The sequence below is a fragment of the Ramularia collo-cygni genome (assembly GCF_900074925.1).
Source record: "Ramularia collo-cygni strain URUG2 genome assembly, contig: RCC_scaffold01, whole genome shotgun sequence".
Classification (NCBI taxonomy): Eukaryota; Fungi; Ascomycota; class Dothideomycetes; order Mycosphaerellales; family Mycosphaerellaceae; genus Ramularia; species Ramularia collo-cygni.
Genome location: NW_019716255.1, coordinates 103,895 through 128,819, shown reverse-complemented (window position 1 = coordinate 128,819; position 24,925 = coordinate 103,895). Strand labels below are relative to the sequence as shown.

Sequence of the window (24,925 nt, the reverse complement as noted above, 5' to 3'; positions counted from 1 at the left end):
CGGCAATCTTCGATTTCACCCGGCTTCGATGTGCACAGCTGAAGGCATCTCTTCTCCAAGCCTTGATGATGCAATTGAAAAGGCCGTCTTGCTGGGCATCGGATGCACGTACGTGCAGGTGATGTATCCATGAATATGTTTTAACGCAACGCCACAAAGATTACCAAGGCACCTACATGTATCAGCTCGCGGCAGTTCTCCGCGAAGGGATGAATTGATTATGATTGATGCCACCTAATAACAATAACAACATACAGAAGTAGGGTATCTCCAAACAACGCATTCGAACTAGTCCTCATCTCTGTCCCCGAAATAATGTACAACCGTGGGATCATAGGTGTCATTACCATTGGCACTTCCTCCCCAGTTCAGGTAACCCGCAGCATCAGCGAGTGGGATCCCTGTGATTTGCGCATAGTCGCCCATCACCCACACGGACTGCATACCCATGATCATATGCTGCAAGATATGACAATGGATCATCCAGACACCAGCATACTCAACTCTCAACCGCCAAGCTCTCCAACCCGCATTGGCACCTGCGGTAGTCTTGGTACCGTAGCGATAGAGATTGGTGGTATCCCGCAACACAGGATTGTAGTTGGCCAACCTCTTTTCATTCTCAACTGGATCGTAGGTACCATTTCCGCTTCCGCAGTCGTAATAATGTCCACCATGGGCATGGAAAGGGTGGAAGTCGACGCCGCCATTGTTGTCAACCAGTGATCCAGTGTTCTGCCAGATGATCTCTATGACTTCTCCAATCTTGGCGGGCCAAGTGAGGGTCACTGGATCCCAGCCTTCATTCTCAATAGCTGCAGTGTAGTTTGGGATTGCCGAAGGACCGTTCTCGTAGATGTTGACCAGGTAGGGCGTGTCACCAGGTAGAGGGTTGGAGGTCTCGTTCCACATTAGGTCATTAATGTGCCAAACTGTCGGACCGGTCTTAAGTTGTCGGTTGTCAATCACGATGCGGCGAGTAACTTCAGACGCCTTGGGGAAATTGTTTGGGTACAAGGGCTCGAGGGCATATTCTGCCCAGGCGTACGTCTGGTTGGAAAGGGTTAAGACCGGCGCAGTGGGCGCGGCGGTGATTTGAGGCTCGCCGCCAGAGTACCGCAAGATACCGTAGCCGTGGTACACAGCCGGTCTCTCCTTCGTCTCGAGTTGGAAGATGTAGTCGGTCTTGCCGTTGAGTTCCTCCTTGGTTTTGGTTGTGAGAAGGGCGTCGAAGCGCTGTCCAGATGAGGCTTGGATATACTCTACAGAGTATGGCTTGGTGTATGATCCATCAGCTTCGATGATGGTGAGGTTGGAATGTTCTGTAATGCCAAACTGAACCATGGAGATCGCAGTCGCTCCGATGAAGCGCAAGCGATATGTCTTGCCAGGGTCGACATCGATGATAGGAAGATTGCACGAGCCACTTCCAGCCGTGGCGTTGATGGCTACGCCTACTCCGTTGACCAGTACAGCCTTCGTCTCGCCCGTCCATTTCAACGGCGTTGCAGTCAATCCAGCCTCAATCACCTCGTCTGTYTGTGAAAAATGATCAGAGAAGAAGATGATGCGCTCTTCATCGTACGCGTAGGGCGGTGTTTCAGAGTCTTCGATGATCAGTGGACCACTAGCTGTTGCGGCTTGGAACCCAACATGAGAGTGATAGAAGTAGGTGCCATGCTCGTCGCGTGCAGGATGAATCTCGTAGTCAAAGTAGTGTCTCGCTGGAATCGGCCACTGGGCAGCCGCCGGGGACCCGTCCGAGAATGGCGCCATGCGCATTGAAAGGCCATGCCAGTGCATGGTGGTATTCTTGTCATCCATATCATTGTAAACTCGGACCCAGGATGTCTTGCCCGCCTTTAACCTGAGAGGTGGACCGGGCGAAGTTCCATTGACAAGCACAGAGAGCCGAGATTCGCAGGCTATCGTTACATTCTCCTCAGTGATTCGTAGAACGGCGTCGGGAGTGAAGCTCGAATCGTGAACTTGTGGGCCCCCATAGCTTGGCGGAGTGCCTCCATAGCTTGGTGGAGTGTTGGTCGCAAGAACTGGGGAAGCTGCCAGCCAGAGCGCAGCTACAAGATCAAATGCTCTCATGTTCAGATCAGGACTRGAAGGAAAGTACTTGGGCAGAGGGTGTGGTGAACCAGGAGAGGGCACATGCGCTGTACAAGTAAGATCCAGACTGCCTCATTGGCAAAGGACCTACCTGGTAATCTGTAAGGGGGCGCTCATACAGGCCTCCAGCTGGTTAGACCATGAGGTCGATCTGTGACCAGAATGGAAACAGTTTTGCATGCATCTGCTTGAACCTTGCTCCACCGATCGTCACCCGGAGCCGATAGAGTTTGTTTCGTATGACAGATGCACGAAAAACTGCGAATGTGTGACCGTCGGCAGCCGGCATGTTGTTGTGAGGTCGGCATGCGCGGAGTAGCACCCCAGTCGTAGCAAATTGGCAGCCAGGGCCCCAGGGTTGGGCGTGCGTGGCTCCTGGACGGTGGCAAGCATCACCTGTGCATCACTACGATGGTGAGGTCATCCGTGATTGTGAAGGACCTTCCCGGATGTTTGAAAGTAAGATAGCATGGAGCGGATTGCGCTGGAACTTCGAATGATGAAATGATGCTTCTTCGTCGTCGTCATCTGCAGTCCAGGAGTCAGGTCGGACTGTAACGAAGAGCTGCATGGTTAGAATCACTAGGCCTTTCGCAGCCAAAAATATGACAATGGAGGCRTCATCTCAAGCTGACTGAAAAGCCAAGAAGCGAAGCGATGCTTGCCATGAATGGTCCGCACGGGAGTACGGAGTCAAAGGCTTGCCTGTGGGAAAGCAAGGACGGGGATAWACACGATGGTGTCGGTGGAGCGGCGACTGACGGCGACGGCAACTGGAGATTTGAAAACCGGTCGAAACTCAAAGATATCCGCACTGTAGCCGTCGCAGCACAGAACAATGTCACATTCGAACGCAGGAACTCGGGAACATTATATCAACACGGCCTTGAGCAAGTTTGAGCGTATTCATAGTCCCATGGGAACTTGGCGAGAACTCCCGCGGCACTGGCGAGAATGCCTCATTAACGTGCCCCAGCCATGGCATGGTCATGGGCAGGGATATGGGCAGAGCAGGAAATGCTTGAGGGACATCGAAGTCCGGGAAGCCCCAAGTTTGCCACGCGATCTCTCATCTTCCAACCCCTACCGTCAGCATCGACTGATGTCTACGTACTCCGTACTTCACCTTCTGGTAGATGGTACCGGGCGTAGACATCACTGGCAAATGGCCCATCGCATGAGCTGGAAATCGCTTGTACACAAAGAAGATAAGTATCAAAGAGTTACGTTGTGGATATAAGTTCGTCTGCCACCACCACAGTCTCTTCTCTTCACGGTGTCACTATCTCATGTTCTCACAAGTTCATCATCCTACTCCATCATCCACCGCAAGCAGGATGCTTCACTTCACTTCGTCTTTCAAAAGATGGTTGGCATCTGCTGAAACCTCCACAACCGCTCGGGACTTCACTCCAGATCTCTCCAAGGCCTATTAGGAGCAGTCAAGAATGAATGGAGCGTTTGTTCCTACCATCTGGGCCATGAACACCGGCGAACCTCACCTTCCCCACAGCACGCCTTCCTGAACGGGCGAGTAGATGGCCCGTGGTGCAGGCGTCAGCAAATCGACAATGAGGAAAATCATTCACATTGTGCTGATCCCGATGTCGCGGGATGTGCTTGAATCTGCACAAAATATATTCCCCCAATAACTTTTATACGGACTTTTCCATCCTTCCCATCTGCTGGTCACCCTCGTCACCAACACTCAACCCACTTCATCCGCAATCCCCACACAATCACAAGCCATCACAAACCACCGTGTCACCCACCACCAAACTTCTCGAGATGGAAACCACTCCAAGCGCCCTCTCGTCCTACGACTTCTCCATGCACGGTCTGCGCGAGCAAATCATCGGTATGTAATCCCAACCTCAAATCAAGAGCTTCGACTGACACAAGCGATAGCCAACGCGGCCACCCTCTACCCACAAGAGGTGGTCAAGAGCGCCTCCTTCCAGACCTTCGGCATCCTGAAGCCACACGAGATCTTCCAAGTTATCGTATCTGGCTCGCAGCAGATGCGTGCCACACTCCTGTGCCGCAGCCCAAATGTACGTATCATCGCTAGCTCCCCTCTCGCCCCCACCGCCGAAGACGCACTGGATGGTCTGCTGCTCGTCACCTGCGAGGCACTTGAGTGGTACACGGAGAATCTCCTGGGCACGATGAAGAACGCAGAGAAGTGTGCTGGAGGATCAGTCGACTACGGTATGGTTGAGGGCGGTTTCCAGTTCGCGGCTGAGCAGCGCATTCTGGTAAGTCACAATGGAATGAAGTCAACGAGTAGCGCTCTCTGATACCCCGGTAGGCAGAGCGCCCCATAAAAATGGAGGGCATGAAGTAAGAGATGGATTGCAAATGACTAGAAGAAGAAGTCAAGAGACACAGTACACAGAGTCGATAACAGCAGCCCAAAAGTTCGCACGAGGATAAGTGCAAGGAGATAATCGGAAAGGACAAGGCGACAGACAGCTCAAAAGTCGGCACAATGACAAGTGCAGGGGAATAATCAGAAAGRCAAAGGCGTAGACAGCTCAAAAGTTCAGGTCCACGTTCGAAATCTCCTTCAAGCGCACCCACCTGTTTGCCTTCGATGACTAGCACTAACCCTTCATGGCTGCACTTCACAGCTCATGCTCAGCAATTTCCCACATGCTTGGAGGTTCCATGGCATGCAGCTCTCATGCAGGTCTCAGCCCAAAATCTTCACTCAACGTGCACATCCCCCGAAGTCAAGCTCTGCTTCACTCGTGCGTAACTCATTACCCCATGTCCTAAATTCTCTGGAAACCTTTCCTTGCTTCTCCTCAATGCAATAACTCTCCTCTTTCACAAAATAATGTACCCTCGAACGCTTCGTGACCCCAACAGGCTACTTCTTTAATGAAAATCGTATTCTTCAAGTTCCACCTGCGGCTCCTCTTCCTTCCTAATCTTAACTTGCGTTGCCAACGCTCCTAGTGACAAATTGTACTTGCGGAGCTCGTTTTCGATGCGGGCTTTCTTCCTTCCCTTGCGAAGAGCTGCGGCGATCTTCACAATTTCCTCGTCGCTGTCGTCCAAAATAATGACGTCGGCTTTGCGCTTATTGGAATCCGTGGGTTGTTGTGGTGTTGGCGGTCTGGTTGATAAAGACACGACCGTCGCTGCATTGCTTGGCTGGGGAGTTGGAGGTAATAATGGCACGGGTGTCCACTGAGCCGTTGACTGCGGTGTAGGCTGTGGAGTCGCTTTCGATACTGTCCGTGGCGTTGGTGGTGGTGTCATACGACGCTTGGTTCCCACGCTTCCTGCACTCGACTGACTGCTTGGTGTTGGTGATGGGCCCTCACTTTCCTTCTCACGAAGACCGTCCAAGAACTCCCTCAATTCCTTAGCATAGTCGTCCACACTCTTGAGCTTCGTGACAAGGGTCTTGCATGCCTCTTTCCAAGCCTGTACGTACTTGTCCGTGCCACGGAACAGCTCGTTCGCTCGAAGTTGTAGCGCAAAAGCGGTTTTGAAGTCTTTGTCGTAAGTCTCAGCCAACTTCACAGTTTGGAGCTTCATATTCGGACTGCTGAGCTGCATGTGTCGATGTTGAAGGTTCTGGTAGAGCTTCAATCTCCGTTGGCGACCAAGCGCTAGCTTTTGAGAGCATGACATTTCTTGTTGTTACTAGATTGCGATGCGGGAGGATCAATGTCGCGCGTTGTCGTTGGTATTTTGCGGAGTTGGAAAAGTGGYGGAGACTTGCGAAATGAAGCTGGACCGTCTGTCACTTTCTCAAGATTCTCTTCGCTGGCGTGGAGGGGCCTCTGGTCCGCGTCGCCGTCTACCCTCCCTCTTCTGCTCCCATACTTTCCGCGTCCCATTGGGCTTTTGCATGTTCTCCATTGTGCATGGAGACATTTTTCAGGAGGAAGAACCTTTTGTGCTCCTATACATCTATCAACATCATCCGTAATGCACCACAATCGGTCTGGTCATAGTCCCTGCACCTTCCAGACCTTGACCGCAGCATCTGCWCCGCTGCTGACGACCTTGTCTGCATCAACCCAAACTACACCGCCAACGCCTCCCTGATGAGCATTGAGGGCCTTGACTCTCTTGCCAGGATCTGCCAGACTCCACACAAACACGTTTGTGTCCAAGGCACCACTGACGGCCTTCGTTCCATCCGGGGACCAGGCTATACTCGTTACACGCGCGGTATGTGCGGACCAGCGGTTGGTTTCCAGCATCCATGTACCAGATGTCTTGCTATAGGCAAAGATCTTGCCGTTGCTGAGCCCAACAGCGAGATGCGTGCCATCGTTCGAGAAAGCCAGAGCAGAGACGGGTGAAGTGGCATCTTTCAGAACGACCATGTCATCGAAAGATGTGGGTGTCGCAGCGCTGAAGAGATGTACTGTCTTGTCGTCGGATCCGACGGCAACAGTCTCGCCAGAAGCTGCTATACATGTGGGAGGCGACGGAGTTTTCTGCTTGGACGTCTCGCTGCCGTCAACGTAGCTTGTGATCCCTGTAGCGGTGGCGACGAGTGTGTACGATTTGCCAGCGACTGTTGCAACGGCTATGCTCTTTGGCTGACCATCACATTTGATGGCATTGCCGGTGAAGGAGAGCTGGGAGGCATCGACGGTGCGAAGAGTGTCGTCCCAGCCGACACTGTAGACACGGTCTCCGTTAGCCTCGGTGGCAATCCCCGAGACGTAGTTTGAGTGTGTCTCGCCATCGATGAGGTCTGCAGCGCCGTGTGCAAGATCCCAAGAGCGAGCGCGTCCATCATAGCTGCCCGTCCAGAGTGTCTTGCTGCCAGGAGCAGCGGCAGCGGCCGTAATRGCTTTGGAGTGCCCACGGATAACCTTGACAGGCTTCGCACTTCCTTCTTGAAAGTAGTTCAGGTTGCCCTCCAAGTCCACAGAGATGACTAGCCCATCGCTGCGCCCACCAGGCCAAGTGACTCCGACCTGCTGATCGGGGATGCTCACACCACTCTCGCCGCCTAGCCGCCAACTCTGCGTACACTTTCCGACCTCTACATCCCAGATTTTGACCGTCTGGTCCCCTGAGCAAGTAACAAGCTTCTTGCTGTCCTGAGCCCACGACACGCCAAAAATGCTTCCCTTGTGCTCTCCCTCTCCAATTTGCTTCTGCGCCTCACCTGTCTTGCCATCATACAGCCAAATCTTTCGATCACTTCCCACAGTTACCAGACTTGCACCATCTGGCGAGAACTGCGTCCCGTACACGAACTTGTCGTGCTTGCCCCTGACACTGGTGTTGAATTTAAAGGGAGCTCCGTGAAAGAAGCACATGCTCATATCGTCGCTTCCAGTGGCCGCTCGGAGTGGTCGCTGCTGTCGTATGCTCACACAGTTGATCTGCTGACTGTGACCACTGATCTCTCCAACACTGTTTCCTGAGTCTGCGGTGATGCAATGTCCAAAGCGCTCCTTGCCATCTCCTACTGCAATAATGCGCTGGCTATCACCGTCCCATGCAATGTCGCTTATCTTACCAGCGACGATATGATATTCGCCTTTGGTGCTTTCCGCTCCGACAGCATCCCACACTCGTACGCTGCCAGAGACATCGCCCGAAGCTATGTAGAAGCCTGACGGAGAGAAGCGAGCAACGGTCGTCTGAGCTGTGTGCTGAGTGTACTGTTTCGAGACAGCGGGATCGTCAATCGACCGGACGAAGATTGATTTATTGGAGGCGTAAGTGATACGTTCGCCCTTGAAGTCGCTGGACAGCGGTGTGGGTGCGCCGCGAGTTGTGGTGGGTGAAGCGGCCCAGATGGCCTCTGCGAGAGAACGTCAGGACATCTTGGAGTATCACATGTGTGAGCGCGGCTGAACCGTACCAGAGGTAATCGACATGGTCGCAATGGATTCAATGGTTGTTTACTAGCAATGTTGACACTGGCAATCTGCACATGCTTTCGCCAAGTTGCAGCTGATAACTGACGCAATGCTGTTGTTCAGGGCCTTGATCACACAACCTAGTCGTGGCACAAATCGAGACAATCACGTCGCGTCTTCTCGACGCGTGGGCTGTCTACATGTATCTACAACAACTTCGGCGATACTTTATTTCGCAAGATGTCGTCCGATAAAATCCAGAGCGAGACGGCATGCAGAAACCAAGTTCATCAAATGCTTCAATGAGATGGCGGGCCAGCAGCAGCCAACGTCTACCGCAAACGCTCTACAAGACGACATCATTAAGCAGCTTCATGATGGATTTACGACGAGTCTACCATGACAACGTGGTCGGGGCGAGTAAAGCCGTCAGATGTAAGTTAGACAATCTGTTCCGCATTTCCTAAGTGTCGATTTCGGAGAAATGTATGGAAGTTGAGAACCACCTCGCCCGAAATTTGTACAACGTAGATCATGGGTATCATCTTGAATTCAAACAGTACGTGTTATGATACACAATTCAAAACCAAACGCCTTGCTCAACCTATGCCAAAGTCTGTGATATCATTTGTGAGAAAACCCCCCGCGAGTCTTCGCCGAGACTTGGCCCATCCATACGTCAATAAACAACCCTTCATTTCCCATTTCCTCGTCTCTACGACCCCTTCCAGCGGCCAGATTCAGACAGCATTTGCGTCGTCCTTACGCTTCCGCTTAAAAGGCGTTTTGCGAGGCGTATGAGGTGGCTTGGTAGCTCGGGACTCGTTCTAAGAGTCCCGATTGCCCATAACCTTCCCAGCCTGCACGGCTTGCATCTTGCTCTGCCAACCCGGTGCAGGGTTGAACTTCCGCACGGTGCGCGTCTCGTCCAGTCCGTAGCCCGGAATGCGAATGCCGTAGTTGCGCTCCAGTACCATCTGAACGTCGCGAAGATCCAGAGTTTGGGTTGGGCGGAGCTTCGCGAGACGACACGCCGAAGTTATGACGTCATCCACGAAGTTGTCGGCGACTTCCATGATGGACTCCTCGACATCGGGCGCCAGCACAGACGACGATTCACTGTTGTCTGATGAAGGTGCCGAGCCTGTGACTTGACGCACGAGCTCGTCCAACTTGCGCTTGCTGAGGACGCGGTCACCTTCGCCCTCAAGGGTGTACGGAGGGGCACGTTGTAGCGCGGGTTGGTTCATCATGCCAGCGCTGTACATAGATGGGCGCGATGCAGGGCCAGCCACGGGAACTTGACTGCGCGGGTCGATGGATAACATTTTCGGGATTGGAAACTTTGAGTTGGGGTTCGTACTTGAGTTGGTTGTGTTTTGAAGGTTTGGGTATGATGCTTGGTCCTTGGATTGGTGCTGGCCTGGCCCCTGATTTCCATTGAACGGAGGCACAGCTTGAGGAACCTGCGCAGGCTGCTGCTGTTGCTGCTGCTGCTGCTGCTGCTGCTGCTGCTGCTGTTGCTGCTGTTGCTGCTGCTGCTGCTGCTGCTGTTGCTGAGTTTGCTGCTGCGAGCGATTATAATTTTCGGCCGCTTGTGACATGGCAGCCGAGTGCGAAAGCGGTTGTGGGCGCTGTGGGTTCTGCGGTGTGCCACTAGGAGGTAATGCGGACCCGGGGGTACCTTGCTGCTGCTGATGCTGCGGCTGAATCTGCTGGGTGTTGATCTGTGGTGGACGAGGCTGTTGATTGGGATGTTGTTGCTGCGCGAGGCTCTGTTGGAACTGAGGTTGCGAAGCTGATTGTGGGGAAGTTTGTTGCGGCGCAACCGGCGCCTGTTGCATATTCTGCTGAGCCATTTGTCCAGGCGCGCTTTGCTGATTCGGCGCTTGCTGCTGGAATCCGTTCTGGAACTGTTGAGGAGAGAGCGAATTGCGCCCGCCCTGAAGATTTGCCGGCTTTGCGTCGGGCTGCTGCTGTTGCTGATGTTGAGCCGCCTGGCCCTGCTGAGCATTCGCGCGCTGCTGCTGCTGCTGCTGAGCCTGGGCTTGTGCTTGCGCTTGCGCCATGGCTTGATTGGCTTGATTAGAATCACCTCCACTGGCTTTGATCTTCAAAAGTCTGAAGTTGTTCGCTGCCGCCTCGGCCGTCTTCCGGCATTCGGCCACTTGCAGGTGCGCTTTGTCTGAAATCGCCCTACCTGAATTTTCGAAGCTGCGGACCTGTGATTGAAACATGTTATATCGCTGGACATGCAGATCGCGCTTCTGAATGGCGTCGCGCAGCCCAGCCTGCAGCTGTCCCTTGTACGAGTCCCACTGCGTGTTCGACATGTTCGCAGGCTGCACGAGGCTGATCGAATCCAGCTCGTGTTGCTGCTTGGGCGTCCACGCTTGTTGACCCTGTCCTGGCTGTCCTCCCGGCCGCTGACCTTGCTGTCCCTGCTGCTGTTGTGGTCCTCGCTGGCCCTGCTGCTGCTGTCCCTGAGCTGCGGCCAATTGCGGTACAATGCCCTGCTGCTGCTGTTGCTGCTGCTGCTGGGCAGTCATCTGTTGAGAACCTGGTCGTTGCTGTCCTCCTCCAGATCCGGGCCTGTTGTTGCCATTTCCACTCTTGCCGACCGTCATCATGCTCATGAGTTTGGTGCTGGCTGTCCTGATCTTGTCAAGCGCATCCGTATGTTCCTTGGTTCCCGCTTGACTACCCTCATAAAGACGCCAAAGATTCGCAAGCCCATGTTTGTATTGCTGCTTGGTCTCTTCTGAGATATAAGGCAGTCCGGGGATCTGTTCCGGGCGGATCAATGGTATGTTCTGGCCGGTGCCGGTTTGCTGCGACATGTCGCTTGTGGTAGCAGGTAAATCAAACAATAGTTTCCAGTTATCTCGAGCTGACAGTTGACGTGTTGAGAAATTATTACTCAACTAGCATGTGCCTACGCAGCGCCAGGTGAGGTTGAAGTAATGCCGAGTGAAGCTATCGGCGGTGGGCGGAAAGGTCTGAACGGCAGAGCCTGCGCGCTGCGAGGTTGGGGTTTCACGTGTTCGTACCTGGATGGTTGGGACTGAGATTGTAATAGACGTTGTCGGTCTTTGGTGGTTGCWTTGACGATGCCGACCGGAGCTAAGCTGGTGGAGAGCGCGACAGAGGGTTAGAGTGAAGTCGTGTCGGAGAGACGTTCTCACTTCTCGTCATCAGAATTTCTTGGCATTCAATCTTCCACTTCACGTTGAACTGCCAGGTYGACTTGACCTTTTGATCACATTCGCGAATCATGTGCATTCGACTGCCAGTATGTGACTACACCTTGGTTTTCGCGCCTCTGAGGTGCGTCACCACGGTAGGTTTGGAGGCTTCGCGTCCATGCAAAAAGGTCATTAAAAGAACAGGACCGGTCAGGCGGCTACTAGCAGCAGGCTATACCGCTTTGACATTCCATATTTCTGCCCATCTATCACCCATCAGAAACATGATTATTGCCTCTCATTCCAGCGTCTGCAGTCTTTTGTCTCCTTATTCTCCCACAAGCGTTAGAAGAACTTCTTGTCAATATGCCCATCTGGTCGAGCCTCCGCATCCAACATCGCCGGCACTGCCTTGGTACTCAACTCCGTCATCAACAGCCGCAGCAGACTGTACAGCGCTTCGCCCACACTGCCACCGATCCGTCCGGTAGCGATCGAACTCCGTCTCATCAAGTCACCACATACAAGCATCGCTCTGAAGGATTCCGACTGAGACTGACTGGCAACGACAACATCGAAGATCATGTCTTTCTTGTTCTTTCCAATTGCATTGCCATCTTTCTCCTTGGGGTCTTTGTCAAACAAGGTTGCGGGCACAGTGAAGACCATGGTCGCGTTGGCTTCACACGTCTGTCAGGATTCAACCGATCTGTTGGGGGGGAGCTTCTATTAATACACCCGACTTACCAATGATCTGAGCGCGGAGACCCTCGATTGTCACGTAAAGCTGCGGTGCGTTGGTTGCAGTGGAAGCCATGTTGCTCTCTGTGTGTGCAACTCTCCCTGGAACGCTGGGACGCTATAAATATAGCCGATAAGGCTTGCTTGCGATGAAAACCAGCCTTTGTGTCGGAGTTTGTTTCGGACGCTTGCAAGACCCAAAAACCGAGAAGCTGCCATTCTTTGAGACGACATGTCATCCGATCCACACTGGCAATCGGATTTGTTCCACAGAGCCGGAGGTGTCGCTGCGGAAATCTGCAATCATTATGAGGGAGGGGACGCAAGCAGGGTGCACGATGGTACTGCGCAGCTGGAACATTTCTTTGAGACAGACCTAGGGAGGAAATGAAGCGATTTCTCACTTGCTGTATTGATGCTATGGATGCGAGCGATATGCCATATCGTGAAACTGTTGAGCCCTTTACCCGACCTTGCTTTTTTTGCAGTTGGAGATGACGTGCCTGTCTTCCCGCACATTCTAATTCTAGTCTCAACCATTCTGTGGCCGTGGTAGAAGTTTCTACGTGAGATTTGCGAACCGCATGCTTCGCGATCTTTTCCGGGGTTAGGGTTGGGGTAGTATCACTGTATCCTTTTCTTGTCAAAGCCGTGTACAGACTTCTTGAGGGAGTGTCGAGTACACTGCGAATCGATCCAGTATGTTTGATGGGTGTACATTCCAGCCAGGGCACGTGTTGGAGATCCTCTCCGCAAACCAAAGAAAGGGCTGGGTGCAGCCACGAAAGGATGAACTTGGTGTAAACCTCCAGTCATTAATCTTCACGCGGCCACCGCCCTCTGTACCTGGTTTTGGAACATCGCAAGAGTTGCAGCCAGGATATCCAAGATGATATCTGTCGGCAACATCGATCTGATGCGTCAAAAGGCCGTTCTTACTCTGGAGTACTCCTGGAGAGATCAAAGACTTGAGCATCAGGAGCTCGGCAAACCTTCCTCCAAAGTTTAAATCTGGTCGCGTCTTCTTCGCGTGCCTGCCATTTTCGCGACTCTCAACCACAATCCATCTAACAGAACGACAAGATGGGTTCCCGACCTGAGCTAAAGGTGGACGATGAAAATGGCTTCGTCAAGACTTTTCATCAGCTCGAAGCTGACAAGCCCGCTGGTACGCTCAGGATCTTTGATAGAGGCGACTTTCTATCAGCCCACGGAGATGATGCAGACTACATTGCCCGAACTCAATACAGGACAACCTCCGTGCTGAAGACGCTGGGAAAGAACCCCGGACTACCTTCGGTCACCATGACCGTCACGGTCTACCGTACATTTCTCCGGGAAGCCATCTTCAGGCTAGGAAAGCGAGTCGAGGTCCTTCAAACATCAGGACGAGGCCAATGGCAAGTCGCAAAGCAAGCGTCGCCTGGAAATCTTCAAGACATCGAGGATGATCTTGGTGGCCATGTTGAGTCTGCTCCGATCATTCTCGCTGTCAAAGTCTCAGTAAAGGCGACCGAAGGCCGCAACGTTGGCGYATGCTTTGCAGATGCCAGCGTGCGAGAGCTTGGGGTGAGCGAATTCGTCGATAACGATGTGTACTCCAACTTTGAGTCGCTCATTATCCAGCTTGGGGTGAAGGAATGTCTTGTACAGATGGACGCCACCAAGAAGGATCCTGAGCTCAGCAAGCTGCGTGCCATTGCGGATAATTGTAACTGTGTTGTTTCTGAGCTTCCAGCAGGAAGCTTTGGGAATAAGGACATCGAGCAAGATATCGCGCGCCTGCTTCGAGATGAGAATGCGAAGCTCCCGCAGACCGATCTGAAGCTCGCGATGAGCTCTGCGGGCGCCCTCATCAAGTACCTTGGCATCATGTCTGATTCGAGCAACTTCGGCGAGTATAAGCTGTATCAGCATGACCTTTGCCAATTCAYGAAGCTCGACTCTTCTGCATTGAAAGCCCTGAATCTCATGCCTGGCCCTAGAGATGGGTCGAAGACAATGAACCTGTACGGTCTGCTAAACAACTGCAAGACGCCTGTTGGAAGTCGACTCCTGGCTCAGTGGCTAAAGCAGCCTCTCATGGATTTGGACGAGATCGAAAAGCGACAAGCACTGGTGGAAGCGTTTGTCGAAGACACCGAGCTACGCCAAACCCTTCAAGAACAGCATTTGAGATCAATACCCGATTTGTACAGGCTCGCCAAGAAATTCCAGCGGAAAAAGGCAACCCTGGAAGATGTCGTCCGAGCATACCAGGTAGCTATTCGCTTGCCTGAATTTCTTGGCACTTTTGAGGGAGTCATGGACGAAGCACACAAGGACGCTCTTGACGCATCATACACGACCAAGCTGCAAGAGTACTCCAACAGCCTTTCACGGCTAGTTGAGATGGTAGAGTCGACGGTGGATCTGGACGCAATAGACAACCATGAGTACATCATCAAGCCCGAGTTCGACGACACTCTACGCGTCATCCGGAAGAAGATTGATTCCATCAGATACAGCATCGAGCGAGAGCATGAAAGGGTCGGTGATGACCTGGGACTTGATACCGAGAAGAAGCTTTTGCTTGAGAACCACAAAATCAATGGCTGGTGTCTGCGTCTGACCCGGAACGAAGCCAGTGTGATCCGGAATAAAAGAGAATACCAGGAGATCGCCACCCAAAAGAACGGGACCTACTTTACTACCTTGAAGCTGAAAGACATGAGCAGTGAGTTCACCAAGCTTACTGAGAGCTATACCCGCACGCAGCTTGGTCTTGTTAGCGAGGTTGTCAACGTTGCGGCATCATATTGCCCTGTGATTGAGAAGCTCGCGGGCGTCTTGGCACACCTGGACGTGATAGTTAGCTTTGCGCACGTCTCTGTTCATGCTCCCATCGCATACATTCGGCCCAAAATACATCCACGCGGGACTGGCAGCACGATTCTCAAAGAGGCTMGTCACCCCTGCATGGAGATGCAGGATGACATCTCATTCATCACCAACGATGTGTCCATGATTCGGGACGAGTCAGAATTCCTCATCATCACTGGACCCAACATGGGCGGCAAGTCCACATATATTAGACAGATAGGCGTCATTGCCTTGATGGCACAAGTGGGCTGCTTCGTTCCCTGCACTGAGGCAGAGCTCACGCTTTTCGACTGTATCCTCGCTCGTGTTGGAGCAAGTGACAGCCAGCTCAAGGGCGTCAGTACTTTCATGGCTGAAATGCTGGAGACTAGCAACATCCTCAAGACAGCCACCAAAGAGTCTCTGGTCATCATTGACGAACTCGGCCGAGGCACAAGCACCTACGACGGCTTCGGTCTGGCATGGGCTATCAGCGAGCACATCGTCAAGGAGATTGGATCGTTTACCATGTTCGCAACACACTTCCACGAGCTCACGGCCCTGGTCGATACATACCCGCAAGTGCAGAATTTGCACGTTGTAGCGCACATTGGCGATGGCGAAGACACAACGATGCAAGGCGACCCAAATAACAACCGACGCCAAGAAGTTACTCTCCTATACAAAGTCGAACCCGGTATTAGTGATCAATCCTTCGGAATACACGTCGCCGAGCTCGTCCGCTTTCCACAAAAGGTCATCAACATGGCGAAACGAAAGGCCGACGAACTCGAAGACTTCTCTGGCAAGCGCGAGGGTGTTAAAACGCAGGYCAGCAAGGACGAAGTTGAGCTCGGCAGTAAGATGCTCAAGGAGGTTCTCACCGAGTGGAAGAAGCAGGTGGAAGCAGAGAACCTGGGCAAGGAGGAGCAGGTCCAACGCATGAAAGACTTGGTGCAGGGGAACGAAGCGCTCATGGCAAATCCCTTCTTTCAGACTGTGAAGGCGCTCTGAAGAACTCGCAACAATGCCGATCGGGTTGGGATTGACTGTTTATGAATGATGGCTTTGTTGTTTCTATATGGGCATGGAGTCTGTACATCAGCCGGAGGAAATGAGTTCGCAAGGTTCGATGTTGATGTAGTTTAGCTAAAAGTGGCAGGTGGCTCCGTTTGTCCATCGCTGTGGCTCCGCTCTTTGAAGTGCTGATAATAATGTGACTCATGGCTCTGTTAGCCCAACTGCACATGCCTCACAGATACCGCTCGCACCCGACTTGGTATTACTGAGCAATGCTGAGGATTTTCGGGTTAACACCCTGTCAATCAGACTTGCCAGCGTCGTCCTCGGCTCCAGCTTTCGTAAGACTGTCCATCTCCCGCATTAGATATGCGATGACACCCCATAGAGCACGAAATGCCTCTACTCGTTGGCCAACATCCAGGAGATCAAACCACTGCGAGCGCTGCAGCTTTGGCGAGCACCAATCTTTGTCCGTCGGGAGGGGATCTGGTAGTGTCTCCGATTGAAGATACTCAACGTAAGCGCCGTGGACTCGCAGCTTGAGAATGGATATGTGGTGATTCAGCGACGAAACCATGAAGACCTTGCTGATAATTAGCATGCAATTCCACCGAGTACCAATGCTTGACTGACCTCATCCCAAGCAGAGTCGGCGTCTTTGCCGATCGCCTCGTACGCAATGCGCGGATCCCACATCTTGCTCCCACATCTTAGTTCCTTCCAAAGCATGGCAGGCGTTTTCTTCTTTCGAGGGCTTCTCGGCTTCGGCGCACCAAGCATGGCATCAGTATTAGGCGGCACTTCTGGCACATTTGCATTGCCGCCATCGCTCAAGAGCTCTCCGTCACGCCCACCTCCCCACCGCGGCTTGCTAGTCCACCACTTGCCTTCGCCAGAGCGATGCTCAGCCTTCCCGTGTCTCCGACGTTCCTGAGCCAGCTGAAGTAGCGCACCCAACTCTCGCATCAAGTCGAGCCGTGCTCGTGTCTTCATCTGCTCGATGGTCAAGCTAGGTGCGTCAAAGTCCGTGTCCGGTCGGCATTGGATTGTAAGTACAGGGCCTTCGAGAAAGCCCGCCCGCACTCTGCTGCGTTCTTTTGGATTGCGGTACACAGCCGCTGTTTGTCTTACAGGAATGTTCAGTCGATTCATTTGCACAATGGGCATATGACGTGGTGGTGCCACGGAGCAGTTGAAAGGCCATGCAGCAGCTTCGACAAAAGCGCGAACAGTGTCTGAACGGAATTGATCTGGCATGTCTCGTCCAGAAGCTGTCCGTCGACCTCTGTACCGCCAGCACTTGCGTGAATCTGTTGACGTGCTCGAGGACTCCCCTCCGTTTGCTTGGCCAGGGCTGAAGCCATTTGGTTGAGTGCAATTCTCATTTGCCCTTTCGGATGCGTGAGAGTCATTTGTTGACTCAATGCCTGGGCCAGCTTCGTCATCGCTGGAGGCAATCTCGTGCGGAGGCCCATTCTTGTTTCGAACCAAGGTCTCGCCTTGGACGGAGTCCATTCGTAGCCGCTTTGCACCCTTCTCGGGCTCAGTCGTCACCGATTCCGTTTCGTAGTAACAGTCCAGAGAGGTGTCCCAATACTGCGAAACGCTTTCAAGCCCTTCCCAGAACTTCCGCAGCCAGCTGAGCTTGGGCGGTTTGGTCCCGTGTTTCGTAGTGCGTGTGATTGTGCGAAAGCCAGCATCGTTACTTAGCTTTAGCTCTGTAAGTCGTTCGACGAGGTCGGCTTGCTTTTTAGCTGAGCATGCGTTCACCTTTGTGACTTCCGCATACGACGCTGCATTTATAGCCTGATTCGGCGACAAAGGCGGAAGATATGAGCTGCCATCAACCGCCAACGGTATAAGCTCATCGGGTGGACATGGAGGCAGAAGGTGAATGTTTAGAGCCTCAACATGGGCAGCGGAAATATCGGATGGCCGGACTACTTTGGAAAAGAATGATTGTAGCTTTGGTGGCGGCGAGACATTACTCCATTCTGTTTGGGAATAAGCACTCCGGATTGGGAAAGTCACTGGAGTCGGAATCTAGAGTGAGGCATGAGATGTCAGCATCGGCCTCACACTGCTCCATGTCCTCCATGCTTCTCTTACTCGAGGAGGGTCTCTCTCGGCCTCTGGGTCGGCATTGTTGAGCCCGGCGCCTATAGGTGAGAACAATTAGCTCGATGAATGTGTGAGCATAACACAAGCTCGCAAGTCTTGCCCTCCAAAGATCGACGACGGATAGTTCGGCGAGTATGACCAGCAAACCAGGTGGGCTTGGCCATTGTGAACGGGATTGAGTCGCTTCAAGGGTATGTATAAATGCTCGTAGGAGACTCAGGTGGTCACGGTTAAGCCACCCACACGGTCAAGCCATCCGCACAGCGCGAAGCTATCGCCTTGGGAAAGGCTTCCTGCCATGGTTGCTGCGTGCTGAATATAGTAGGAACGACTTGCCTGCAAACATTCCTTCCATCGAAATTAGCTTAGATACGCGAGAACACATGCTTGCTGTCTCGCTCACCGGGCATGAACATTTTCCGGACTTGATCGGCAGTACTCCACGGCCTCTCAGGTCTTTGTGTCTACCAAATATTACAGCTCGTCGAGGGAGCAGTGAAAAGCCTTGCCATGTTTCGCTACACGTGCGGTGCTTCCCGTTTCACGCAGGGCACCTGCAGCCAAGCCGGTACGGAGATCAATCGCGTGACGACCATCCTTGTCCTTCATCGAGCTGTTTTCCGAATGGCCCACCACGATGTCACCTTCGCAATTCTCGCTCTCTCATCATCACCTGTTTGGCCCAGCTCCATCACAAACGTGTTCGTCGGATGTGGGCCTTGCTGTCGTTAGCCGCGGGTGGAACGGTCGGAGCAAAGGCACTACCCCGAGATAGGGTCGATGACACGGCTCTGGACGGCCGCTAGCATGTAGCGAGATGACAGGTTTTCGTGGAAAACAATGTCCTAGAAAACGTCAACCCTGCATCTCATCCAGACGGCGAAGAAGCCTGCTCCCTTGGTGGTATCACAAGAGCTGTGCCTCGCGACAGAAAGAAGAGAGACATGTGACGAGCTACGATTTTTGACAAAATAATCACATCGCGTCGGCTTTAGATTCTGCTAATCAACAGACACAATGCAACCATGTTTCATTGTTCAGCAAGGACTCTGTCATTCCGGCGGTCAAGAATAAGCAACCATAGAGCTTGCTATGCTTCGCCGACTCTGCACCAACACATACAATGGCAAAGTTATGCAAAGACTCAAGCGTTTTGCTTCGCTGGTCTTGACGCAGCAACCTAGGCGAACCTGCTACATCTTTCAGCAACGACAACGGTGCCTCAAAATCACGAGACGAGGCTTCCACAGGAAGGGGGTAGCCCACCAGCGCATAATCAGTGTACCCATGAGTATCGCCCATCTTCGCCCAGCCCTTCGGTGCACTCTCTCGATACAGCCGTGTGTGCCTCAGGGCCTTGGCGCTTGCTCTCCGCGGTAATCCTCAGGACATCGTTGCGAGACCCACCCTCCGATCTACAGCTGGTCGGTCAGTGTCTGAAAGTGTACGTGGTATCTMAACACGGGAGAGCTACTTCTCGCACGGAAGCACAACAGGTCATCGTGGAGTGCAAGGCAGGTGTCCCAAGTCTTGCCTGGTATCCGCAATCGAATGTCATTGAACACTGGGATCTGGCGTTGTATTCTCGCTTCGTCCGAGCCTTGGTCTGTCTATTGCGAGCTGAAAGTACGACCACGTCTGTGACCTCTTCCTATCGATCACACCCCAGCAGTTTTTGCGACCAAGACTGAGAAGCCTGAGAAATGAAAGCATTGCGAAAGACATAGATCTTTAGAGGGGCAAGGTCCCCCATACGGCAGCCTGCGGATCGGAACGGAAATTCGATGGAGACTGAGAGAATGCGTAAGGTGCGCCTAGCTGCCATGGATCTCTACAAACAAAGTAGCAAAGGGCTCGGTAATATTGGACCTCGTACTCATCTATTGTGCTTATCTGGTTCCATCGTCCTCTACCTCCGATAGCCAGCTACACCTCGAAGGCATCTTCCGGTTTGGAACAATAACATGGCCACACCGCGAGAGACGGGACCTCCCCGAGTTCTCCCTACAGACCATACTGAGGCTTGCGCGCTCCCCCCGTCGCTTGACCCCGAGGGCAGAGGAAATTGAAGCTTGCTGGCTCTCCCCGTAGTCAAGCGACGACTGCGCTCACGGACTCGTAGCTTTGACCAAAAAAACAAGTGGTGTTTTGGAGACCTGACCGTTCGTCGAAAGATGTCTTCACGACCATGCTGTTAGTTTCGTATAGGGGACGGCATTTTACACTGTAGCAGATGGGGCGGCAACCTTCAATTCACTTTATTACTCTCGTCCGATCTCCACGCAACCGTGGAATCCAACGACCTCGGCATCTCGGTTCTGAAGTCTTGACTTTTGATGTCCGTCACATGCATTTCTTCGGACCAGTACGGAAAGTCAACAGCTCCAAGTCGAAGTATCACTTAGGGCATGTACCATCGTTCAAAAGCCGACATCACAGAGTAACAGACACGAAGAGGTTGGAAGTGAAGTCAAGTAGATAGATGCATTCAAAATTAAGTTTCAAGCTAGAGCTATATCAAAAACCCTCGCAATTTTTTCGACATTATCATTTTAGGTCCTGTTGTTGCTCCCTGCGCCGTATTGCTGTACATTCATATCTGTCAATATTCATCATACACTCATTGCGATGCTCATCGCCCATGCCTTGATCTTCTTCTTTAAGCCCTCACAGCAGTAACATCGAAGATGTCATTGCGCCAGCCCTGTGCCTCAAACTCCTCAACACGCTCCTCCGCGCGAGTAGCCTCCTCATTCCAGACCTTGACGATGCTGCCAGGAGCATAGACGTTCTTGAAGACGCCTTTTCCGGGTTGGGCGACGCCAACGCGAGTGTAGAGGTCTGGATCATCCTCTGGCGTGAGTCGAGCAGCGACAGCTTTGAAGAAGGTAAGCATGTCGTTGGGATCTGCGATGCGGGTTGCACGAAGGCGCTCGCGGGCGTAAAGAAGTTCGCGGTTTGCAGCGTGAAAGAAGTCTGCCAGACCAGCAGCCTATAGAGTGTTAGTGAATTATATTCAGACTGGCGAACAAGGCCGCTGTCAACGGCGCGTACCATTTTCTTCTCCATGACCTTTCTCACGATAGGTCTCAGCAGCGGCTTCAACAACCATCCCACCCAACTCAGCTTGCTCTTCCTGAGCTTGTAGTCTAACTTGTGAATGTGCACTCTGACGGCCTTCAAGGTAAGAACCTGCTCCAACCTATTCTTGCCAATCTCAACATCGATGTGGATATCCACACCGCGCTCATCCAGCATGAAGCTTCCGATACCCTCGTCTGCCAAGCGAAGCAGACCCTTGTGAGCGCGTAGCCAAAATCCAATCTCTTCTGCCTTCGCGGAGAGACCATCAATTTTGATGGTCATCAAGTTGGTCATGGCGGTCGTGGTTGCGAACTTGTGCTTCTTGATTTCGACGTCGTTGTAAGTTTCCACCTTCAGGCGGTATGGGAGGAAAGAGGTGTGGTTGATGGTACGACCGGGCTCCACAATCAGGTTCTCTAGGAGAAGATCAATTTCTGGCGTGCTGATTTCGAGGCGAGGGATGGGAATGTATTGGATGGCAGCGATAAGAACCGGAACGAAAACGTGGATGGCGTCCTGCAGGAGATCCGGGTTCGCGGTGGAGTTCGAGGGCGACAGAATACCAAAAATGCGAAGAGTGGTTTGAATGAGGTTGTGGATGTCATCGTCCTTGAGCACACTCTGGAATGTGCGCTCAATCTGCTCAAGGAGTGCTTGGATATCCTTGGACAGAGAGCTTTCGGTACCGACTTTCTTGCTCTTCTCTCGGAGCTCGTTGAATTTCTCCTGTGCGTTGTCGAGGAAGTCGGGGTCTGTGAGTAGCTTCTGCAGGGAGTCACCGGTGTCCTGCATCATTTGCTCGAATTGTGGATCGTTCTCCTTGTGAGACATGACCTGGTTAAAAAGCTCCTCGCACTTCTTCCATTCTTCCTTCTCGCCGAAAGAAGTGGCAAAGATCCAAAGGTTGTGCATGGCACGGTCTAGGGCTTCGTTCTCTTGGACATCTTCCTGGGCGACTTGAGCAATTTCACTCGCGGCGCGGGAGTATGTCACAGCATAGCGCTTGATGAGCGTTGCGAGTGTGGAGACAGACTCAGAGTAGTCGTTCCTCTTTCGCAGCTTGAGCACAGCCTGTTTGAGGCGATTGATAAGTGTCTGGCCTTCATCTCCGGCGAGCTTGTCTAGTGGCAGTGATTAGTATTTGCAACAGGAGACCGTTCAAGGCAACATGAGCACGAGATGGATCTTACCTTCAACGCTATCCGCAGCAGTCCGTGCAACGTCTGCAGAGCCGTTGGCGACGACCTTGCTCAAGTCTGTCACTTCGTTTGCAAGCTCATCTTTGGTCGGTGGCTTCTTGCCATCATCGGCGCCTGGCTTGGCCACGGTCTTTTTCTCCTCCTCGGAGGGCTCAACCTTCTTCCCTACCTCCTCGGCAGCGCTCGATACCGCAAAAGCAGTGTCCTTGAACACCTCTCTGCCAACAACGTTCAGATCTCCCAGGAAGGTCCTGAAGTCTGAGTTCGTGAGCAGGAGTGAGCCGACTGTTTGTAGGCTCTGGTAGGCAGCCTTGGTGTCGGCCTTGGCCTTGCTCTTCTGTGCACGCGCCGTGAGGTCGTCAACATCCACCGATATCCTGCTCTTGCTCAAGAACCAGACTAGGTCTTGTATCTGATCCTCGCTGTTCTTGTGCTGGAGCAAGTCCATGAACTGCTGTAGCCACTGCCGCGTTGCGATGATCAGGCGGCGTCCGCTGGTGGACAGATCGGGGTTGTCTTTGTTGAGTACGTCCGAGGAGAGAAAGGTGCGCAGATTGATTATGACCTGCTCCGTGCTGGGCATGTAACCTTTGGAGAGTGCGCGGTACATCTGGTACGAGTGGAGCTTCTGGTGCAACTCGCGCTGCAACACGGTATCCTGCTCATACTGAGGGAGCAGTGGCGCACGTTCTGAGAGAGACATCTTGAGAGCGGTGTTGTTGAGACTCGTGGAAGAGTCGATGGTTGTGGGAGAGGAGAGGAAAGGAACACAATGGACAATGACAGCTGCTCTGAGAGGTGAGGGAAAGAGAAAGGTACAACCAACGTCATCATGTCTAGCTCCTTCCTCTCTGTTGCCTTGGAGCAGGTTTTCCGTCCAACGCCTCCAAACCTACCATCAAAATATCACCTCGTTTTCTGTTTGCTGTTGTGCACAATTGCTACAAGTTACCACAAGCATGGGTGTGCAACATGGAAGCTCTTCTCGCTAAAAAGCTAGGCAAAACATCGGAAACATTAGGTACAGTCACATCCCATACTGCTTCGCCGAGAGACACGCGAATGCAGAGCCACTTCTGATCTACCTGGCGCCATCTCTGTTTGACTGTCTCATCGTTGATGCATTTATCCCCTCGATCTGGAACAACACCTTCAAAGTCAAGTCTCCGCGGTTGCTGCGCTTGATGTGCCACATTGACTACCTGCTGGTTCAAAAGCACAAGTAGGTACGACTTGAAAGCTTTGTTCGCGATGCAGGTTTGCACGCCCACGATTCGGCCAGACGCCGGTTTGATTCCTAAAAGATCCTTCGACCGTTCGACAATTTGTGATCGACGCCCAGTCTCGCACGCGCAAAGGTGCAAGACGCTAGAAGGAAGAGGCTCAAGGATAATAGGCGAGATCGCATGCTGTATAAAAACCTGACTGGCCGCTCCTGTTGAGCTTTTGAGCAGMCGCTGCTTTACATACCCGAAACAAAGCTTAGCTGTGCCATAGAGATGGCATCCGACATATCGATAGTATGGCTACCTTGCTACCACGCAAATGGGTCACTCGCTGCGAGCGACATTCAGTGCAATCCTGATGGCCAAACTTCTGCATGCTGCGCACCAGGCTACCAATGTGTAAACAATCTTTACTGTAGGCGTGGCAGCGTCAACAAGCCAGGCTCATGTACAGACGAAAACTGGCTCCGGAGCAGCAATCCAGCTTGCCCCTGTCCATCACGTAGGTAGAGCTGAGATTGCGAAGAGAGCTCGTCTGATCAGATCTACGGGTAGGCAACGATACAGAAACGTACCTCTCAAACACCATATTGTGCTCAACCGAGACCTTTCTTTGCGATAGCGCTGGAGGCAATGAGGATCGCAAGGCAACGGACTGTTTCGATCCCGAGATTATGGTAAATCCCATAATTGACTACGGCAATGGCTTGGGAGTTCCAGCCTCAACAGATGCAATTGCTCTGAAGGCTTACTACTCCGGACTGGCAGTGTCAACAGCGTCGGTACCGTCCAGAACATCCAGCTCGAGTACCTCGAGCCCAAGTACACCTGCCGCGACTTCAACCGCTGCAAAGGGGGCAGCGAAGTCTGGCTTGAGCGGCTCCTCCAAGATTGCGTTAGGCGTAGGAATTGGTATCGGTGTTCCTCTGATACTACTGGCCGCCACTATCGTATTTCTGCTGATCAGACGGAGGGGATCCGGTCGAAGAGAGCATGACAGTGTCTCCCTAACGAACATGGTGCCGGGATCGCCTGCTCCGGAGTACAAGGCGGACAAAAGCCCACAGCAAATGTCCGGCGAGATGTCTATTGATCATTCGGACATGGCAGAGTTACCTTCTACTAGACCAACCGGTGAGCTTCAAGCATGGAAAGCGAGCCCTGCAGAGCTCGATGGTCGGTACACGTACGGACGCTGAATTTGGAGGGGGAAGAGTGCCGGCATCTCCAATGCTGCCATTAGATTGCGCCTGCATGAATGAGATCAAGTTTCGCTTTGTTACATCAGATAAAGGTCTCGACTACCAAAAAGATCATGGTGCTTCCACGGTCTGTCTTATTTGGTGAGGCTGCATGCACCAAAGAGAGTCGAGCTGGAGTTGGTCTGCAGAGTTCAGCCTGTTTGGATCTTCCGTTCGCGCCCCAAACTCCCCGGGTGTTCATGCAGAGCGGAGTCTTGTGGGTCCCCTGAAATGAAGAGAAATTTCTATGGACCCTCAACTGGTGGCATCTCGGGGATACATGCGGGTAAA

The 24,925-nt window shown here is 52.7% G+C and overlaps 10 protein-coding genes; 3 read left to right on the top strand and 7 right to left on the bottom strand.

The window, feature by feature from the left end:
- Positions 1-288: 288 nt before the first annotated feature.
- On the bottom strand, positions 289-2,100 carry RCC_00044 (related to laccase precursor; the record flags this gene model as incomplete). Its single annotated transcript, XM_023765199.1, has 1 exon — positions 289-2,100. The coding sequence occupies one exon, from the start codon at positions 2,098-2,100 to the stop codon at positions 289-291; it is 1,812 nt and encodes a 603-aa protein (XP_023620967.1).
- Positions 2,101-3,909: 1,809 nt separating this feature from the next.
- RCC_00043 (uncharacterized protein) lies at positions 3,910-4,468 on the top strand (the record flags this gene model as incomplete). XM_023765198.1 has 3 exons in its annotated part: positions 3,910-3,979; positions 4,030-4,379; positions 4,433-4,468. The coding sequence occupies 3 exons, from the start codon at positions 3,910-3,912 to the stop codon at positions 4,466-4,468; spliced, it is 456 nt and encodes a 151-aa protein (XP_023620966.1).
- A 536-nt stretch (positions 4,469-5,004) lies between these two features.
- On the bottom strand, positions 5,005-5,694 carry RCC_00042 (uncharacterized protein; the record flags this gene model as incomplete). Its single annotated transcript, XM_023765197.1, has 1 exon — positions 5,005-5,694. The coding sequence occupies one exon, from the start codon at positions 5,692-5,694 to the stop codon at positions 5,005-5,007; it is 690 nt and encodes a 229-aa protein (XP_023620965.1).
- A 395-nt stretch (positions 5,695-6,089) lies between these two features.
- On the bottom strand, positions 6,090-7,991 carry RCC_00041 (related to stress protein p66; the record flags this gene model as incomplete). XM_023765196.1 has 2 exons in its annotated part: positions 6,090-7,915; positions 7,976-7,991. 2 exons carry the CDS (start codon positions 7,989-7,991, stop codon positions 6,090-6,092), a joined length of 1,842 nt encoding a protein of 613 aa, XP_023620964.1.
- Positions 7,992-8,800: 809 nt separating this feature from the next.
- On the bottom strand, positions 8,801-10,813 carry RCC_00040 (uncharacterized protein; the record flags this gene model as incomplete). Its single annotated transcript, XM_023765195.1, has 1 exon — positions 8,801-10,813. The coding sequence occupies one exon, from the start codon at positions 10,811-10,813 to the stop codon at positions 8,801-8,803; it is 2,013 nt and encodes a 670-aa protein (XP_023620963.1).
- A 690-nt stretch (positions 10,814-11,503) lies between these two features.
- RCC_00039 (uncharacterized protein) lies at positions 11,504-11,827 on the bottom strand (the record flags this gene model as incomplete). The annotated part of the gene is made up of 1 exon (XM_023765194.1): positions 11,504-11,827. One exon carries the CDS (start codon positions 11,825-11,827, stop codon positions 11,504-11,506), a length of 324 nt encoding a protein of 107 aa, XP_023620962.1.
- Positions 11,828-12,982: 1,155 nt separating this feature from the next.
- On the top strand, positions 12,983-15,754 carry RCC_00038 (probable DNA mismatch repair protein MSH2; the record flags this gene model as incomplete). Its single annotated transcript, XM_023765193.1, has 1 exon — positions 12,983-15,754. One exon carries the CDS (start codon positions 12,983-12,985, stop codon positions 15,752-15,754), a length of 2,772 nt encoding a protein of 923 aa, XP_023620961.1.
- A 307-nt stretch (positions 15,755-16,061) lies between these two features.
- RCC_00037 (uncharacterized protein) lies at positions 16,062-18,300 on the bottom strand (the record flags this gene model as incomplete). XM_023765192.1 has 5 exons in its annotated part: positions 16,062-16,346; positions 16,397-17,806; positions 17,873-17,922; positions 18,221-18,232; positions 18,288-18,300. 5 exons carry the CDS (start codon positions 18,298-18,300, stop codon positions 16,062-16,064), a joined length of 1,770 nt encoding a protein of 589 aa, XP_023620960.1.
- Positions 18,301-20,543: 2,243 nt separating this feature from the next.
- Positions 20,544-22,870, bottom strand: RCC_00036 (uncharacterized protein; the record flags this gene model as incomplete). XM_023765191.1 has 3 exons in its annotated part: positions 20,544-20,876; positions 20,939-22,089; positions 22,159-22,870. 3 exons carry the CDS (start codon positions 22,868-22,870, stop codon positions 20,544-20,546), a joined length of 2,196 nt encoding a protein of 731 aa, XP_023620959.1.
- A 796-nt stretch (positions 22,871-23,666) lies between these two features.
- Positions 23,667-24,592, top strand: RCC_00035 (uncharacterized protein; the record flags this gene model as incomplete). XM_023765190.1 has 2 exons in its annotated part: positions 23,667-23,895; positions 23,949-24,592. 2 exons carry the CDS (start codon positions 23,667-23,669, stop codon positions 24,590-24,592), a joined length of 873 nt encoding a protein of 290 aa, XP_023620958.1.
- Between the last annotated feature and the right edge of the window lie 333 nt (positions 24,593-24,925).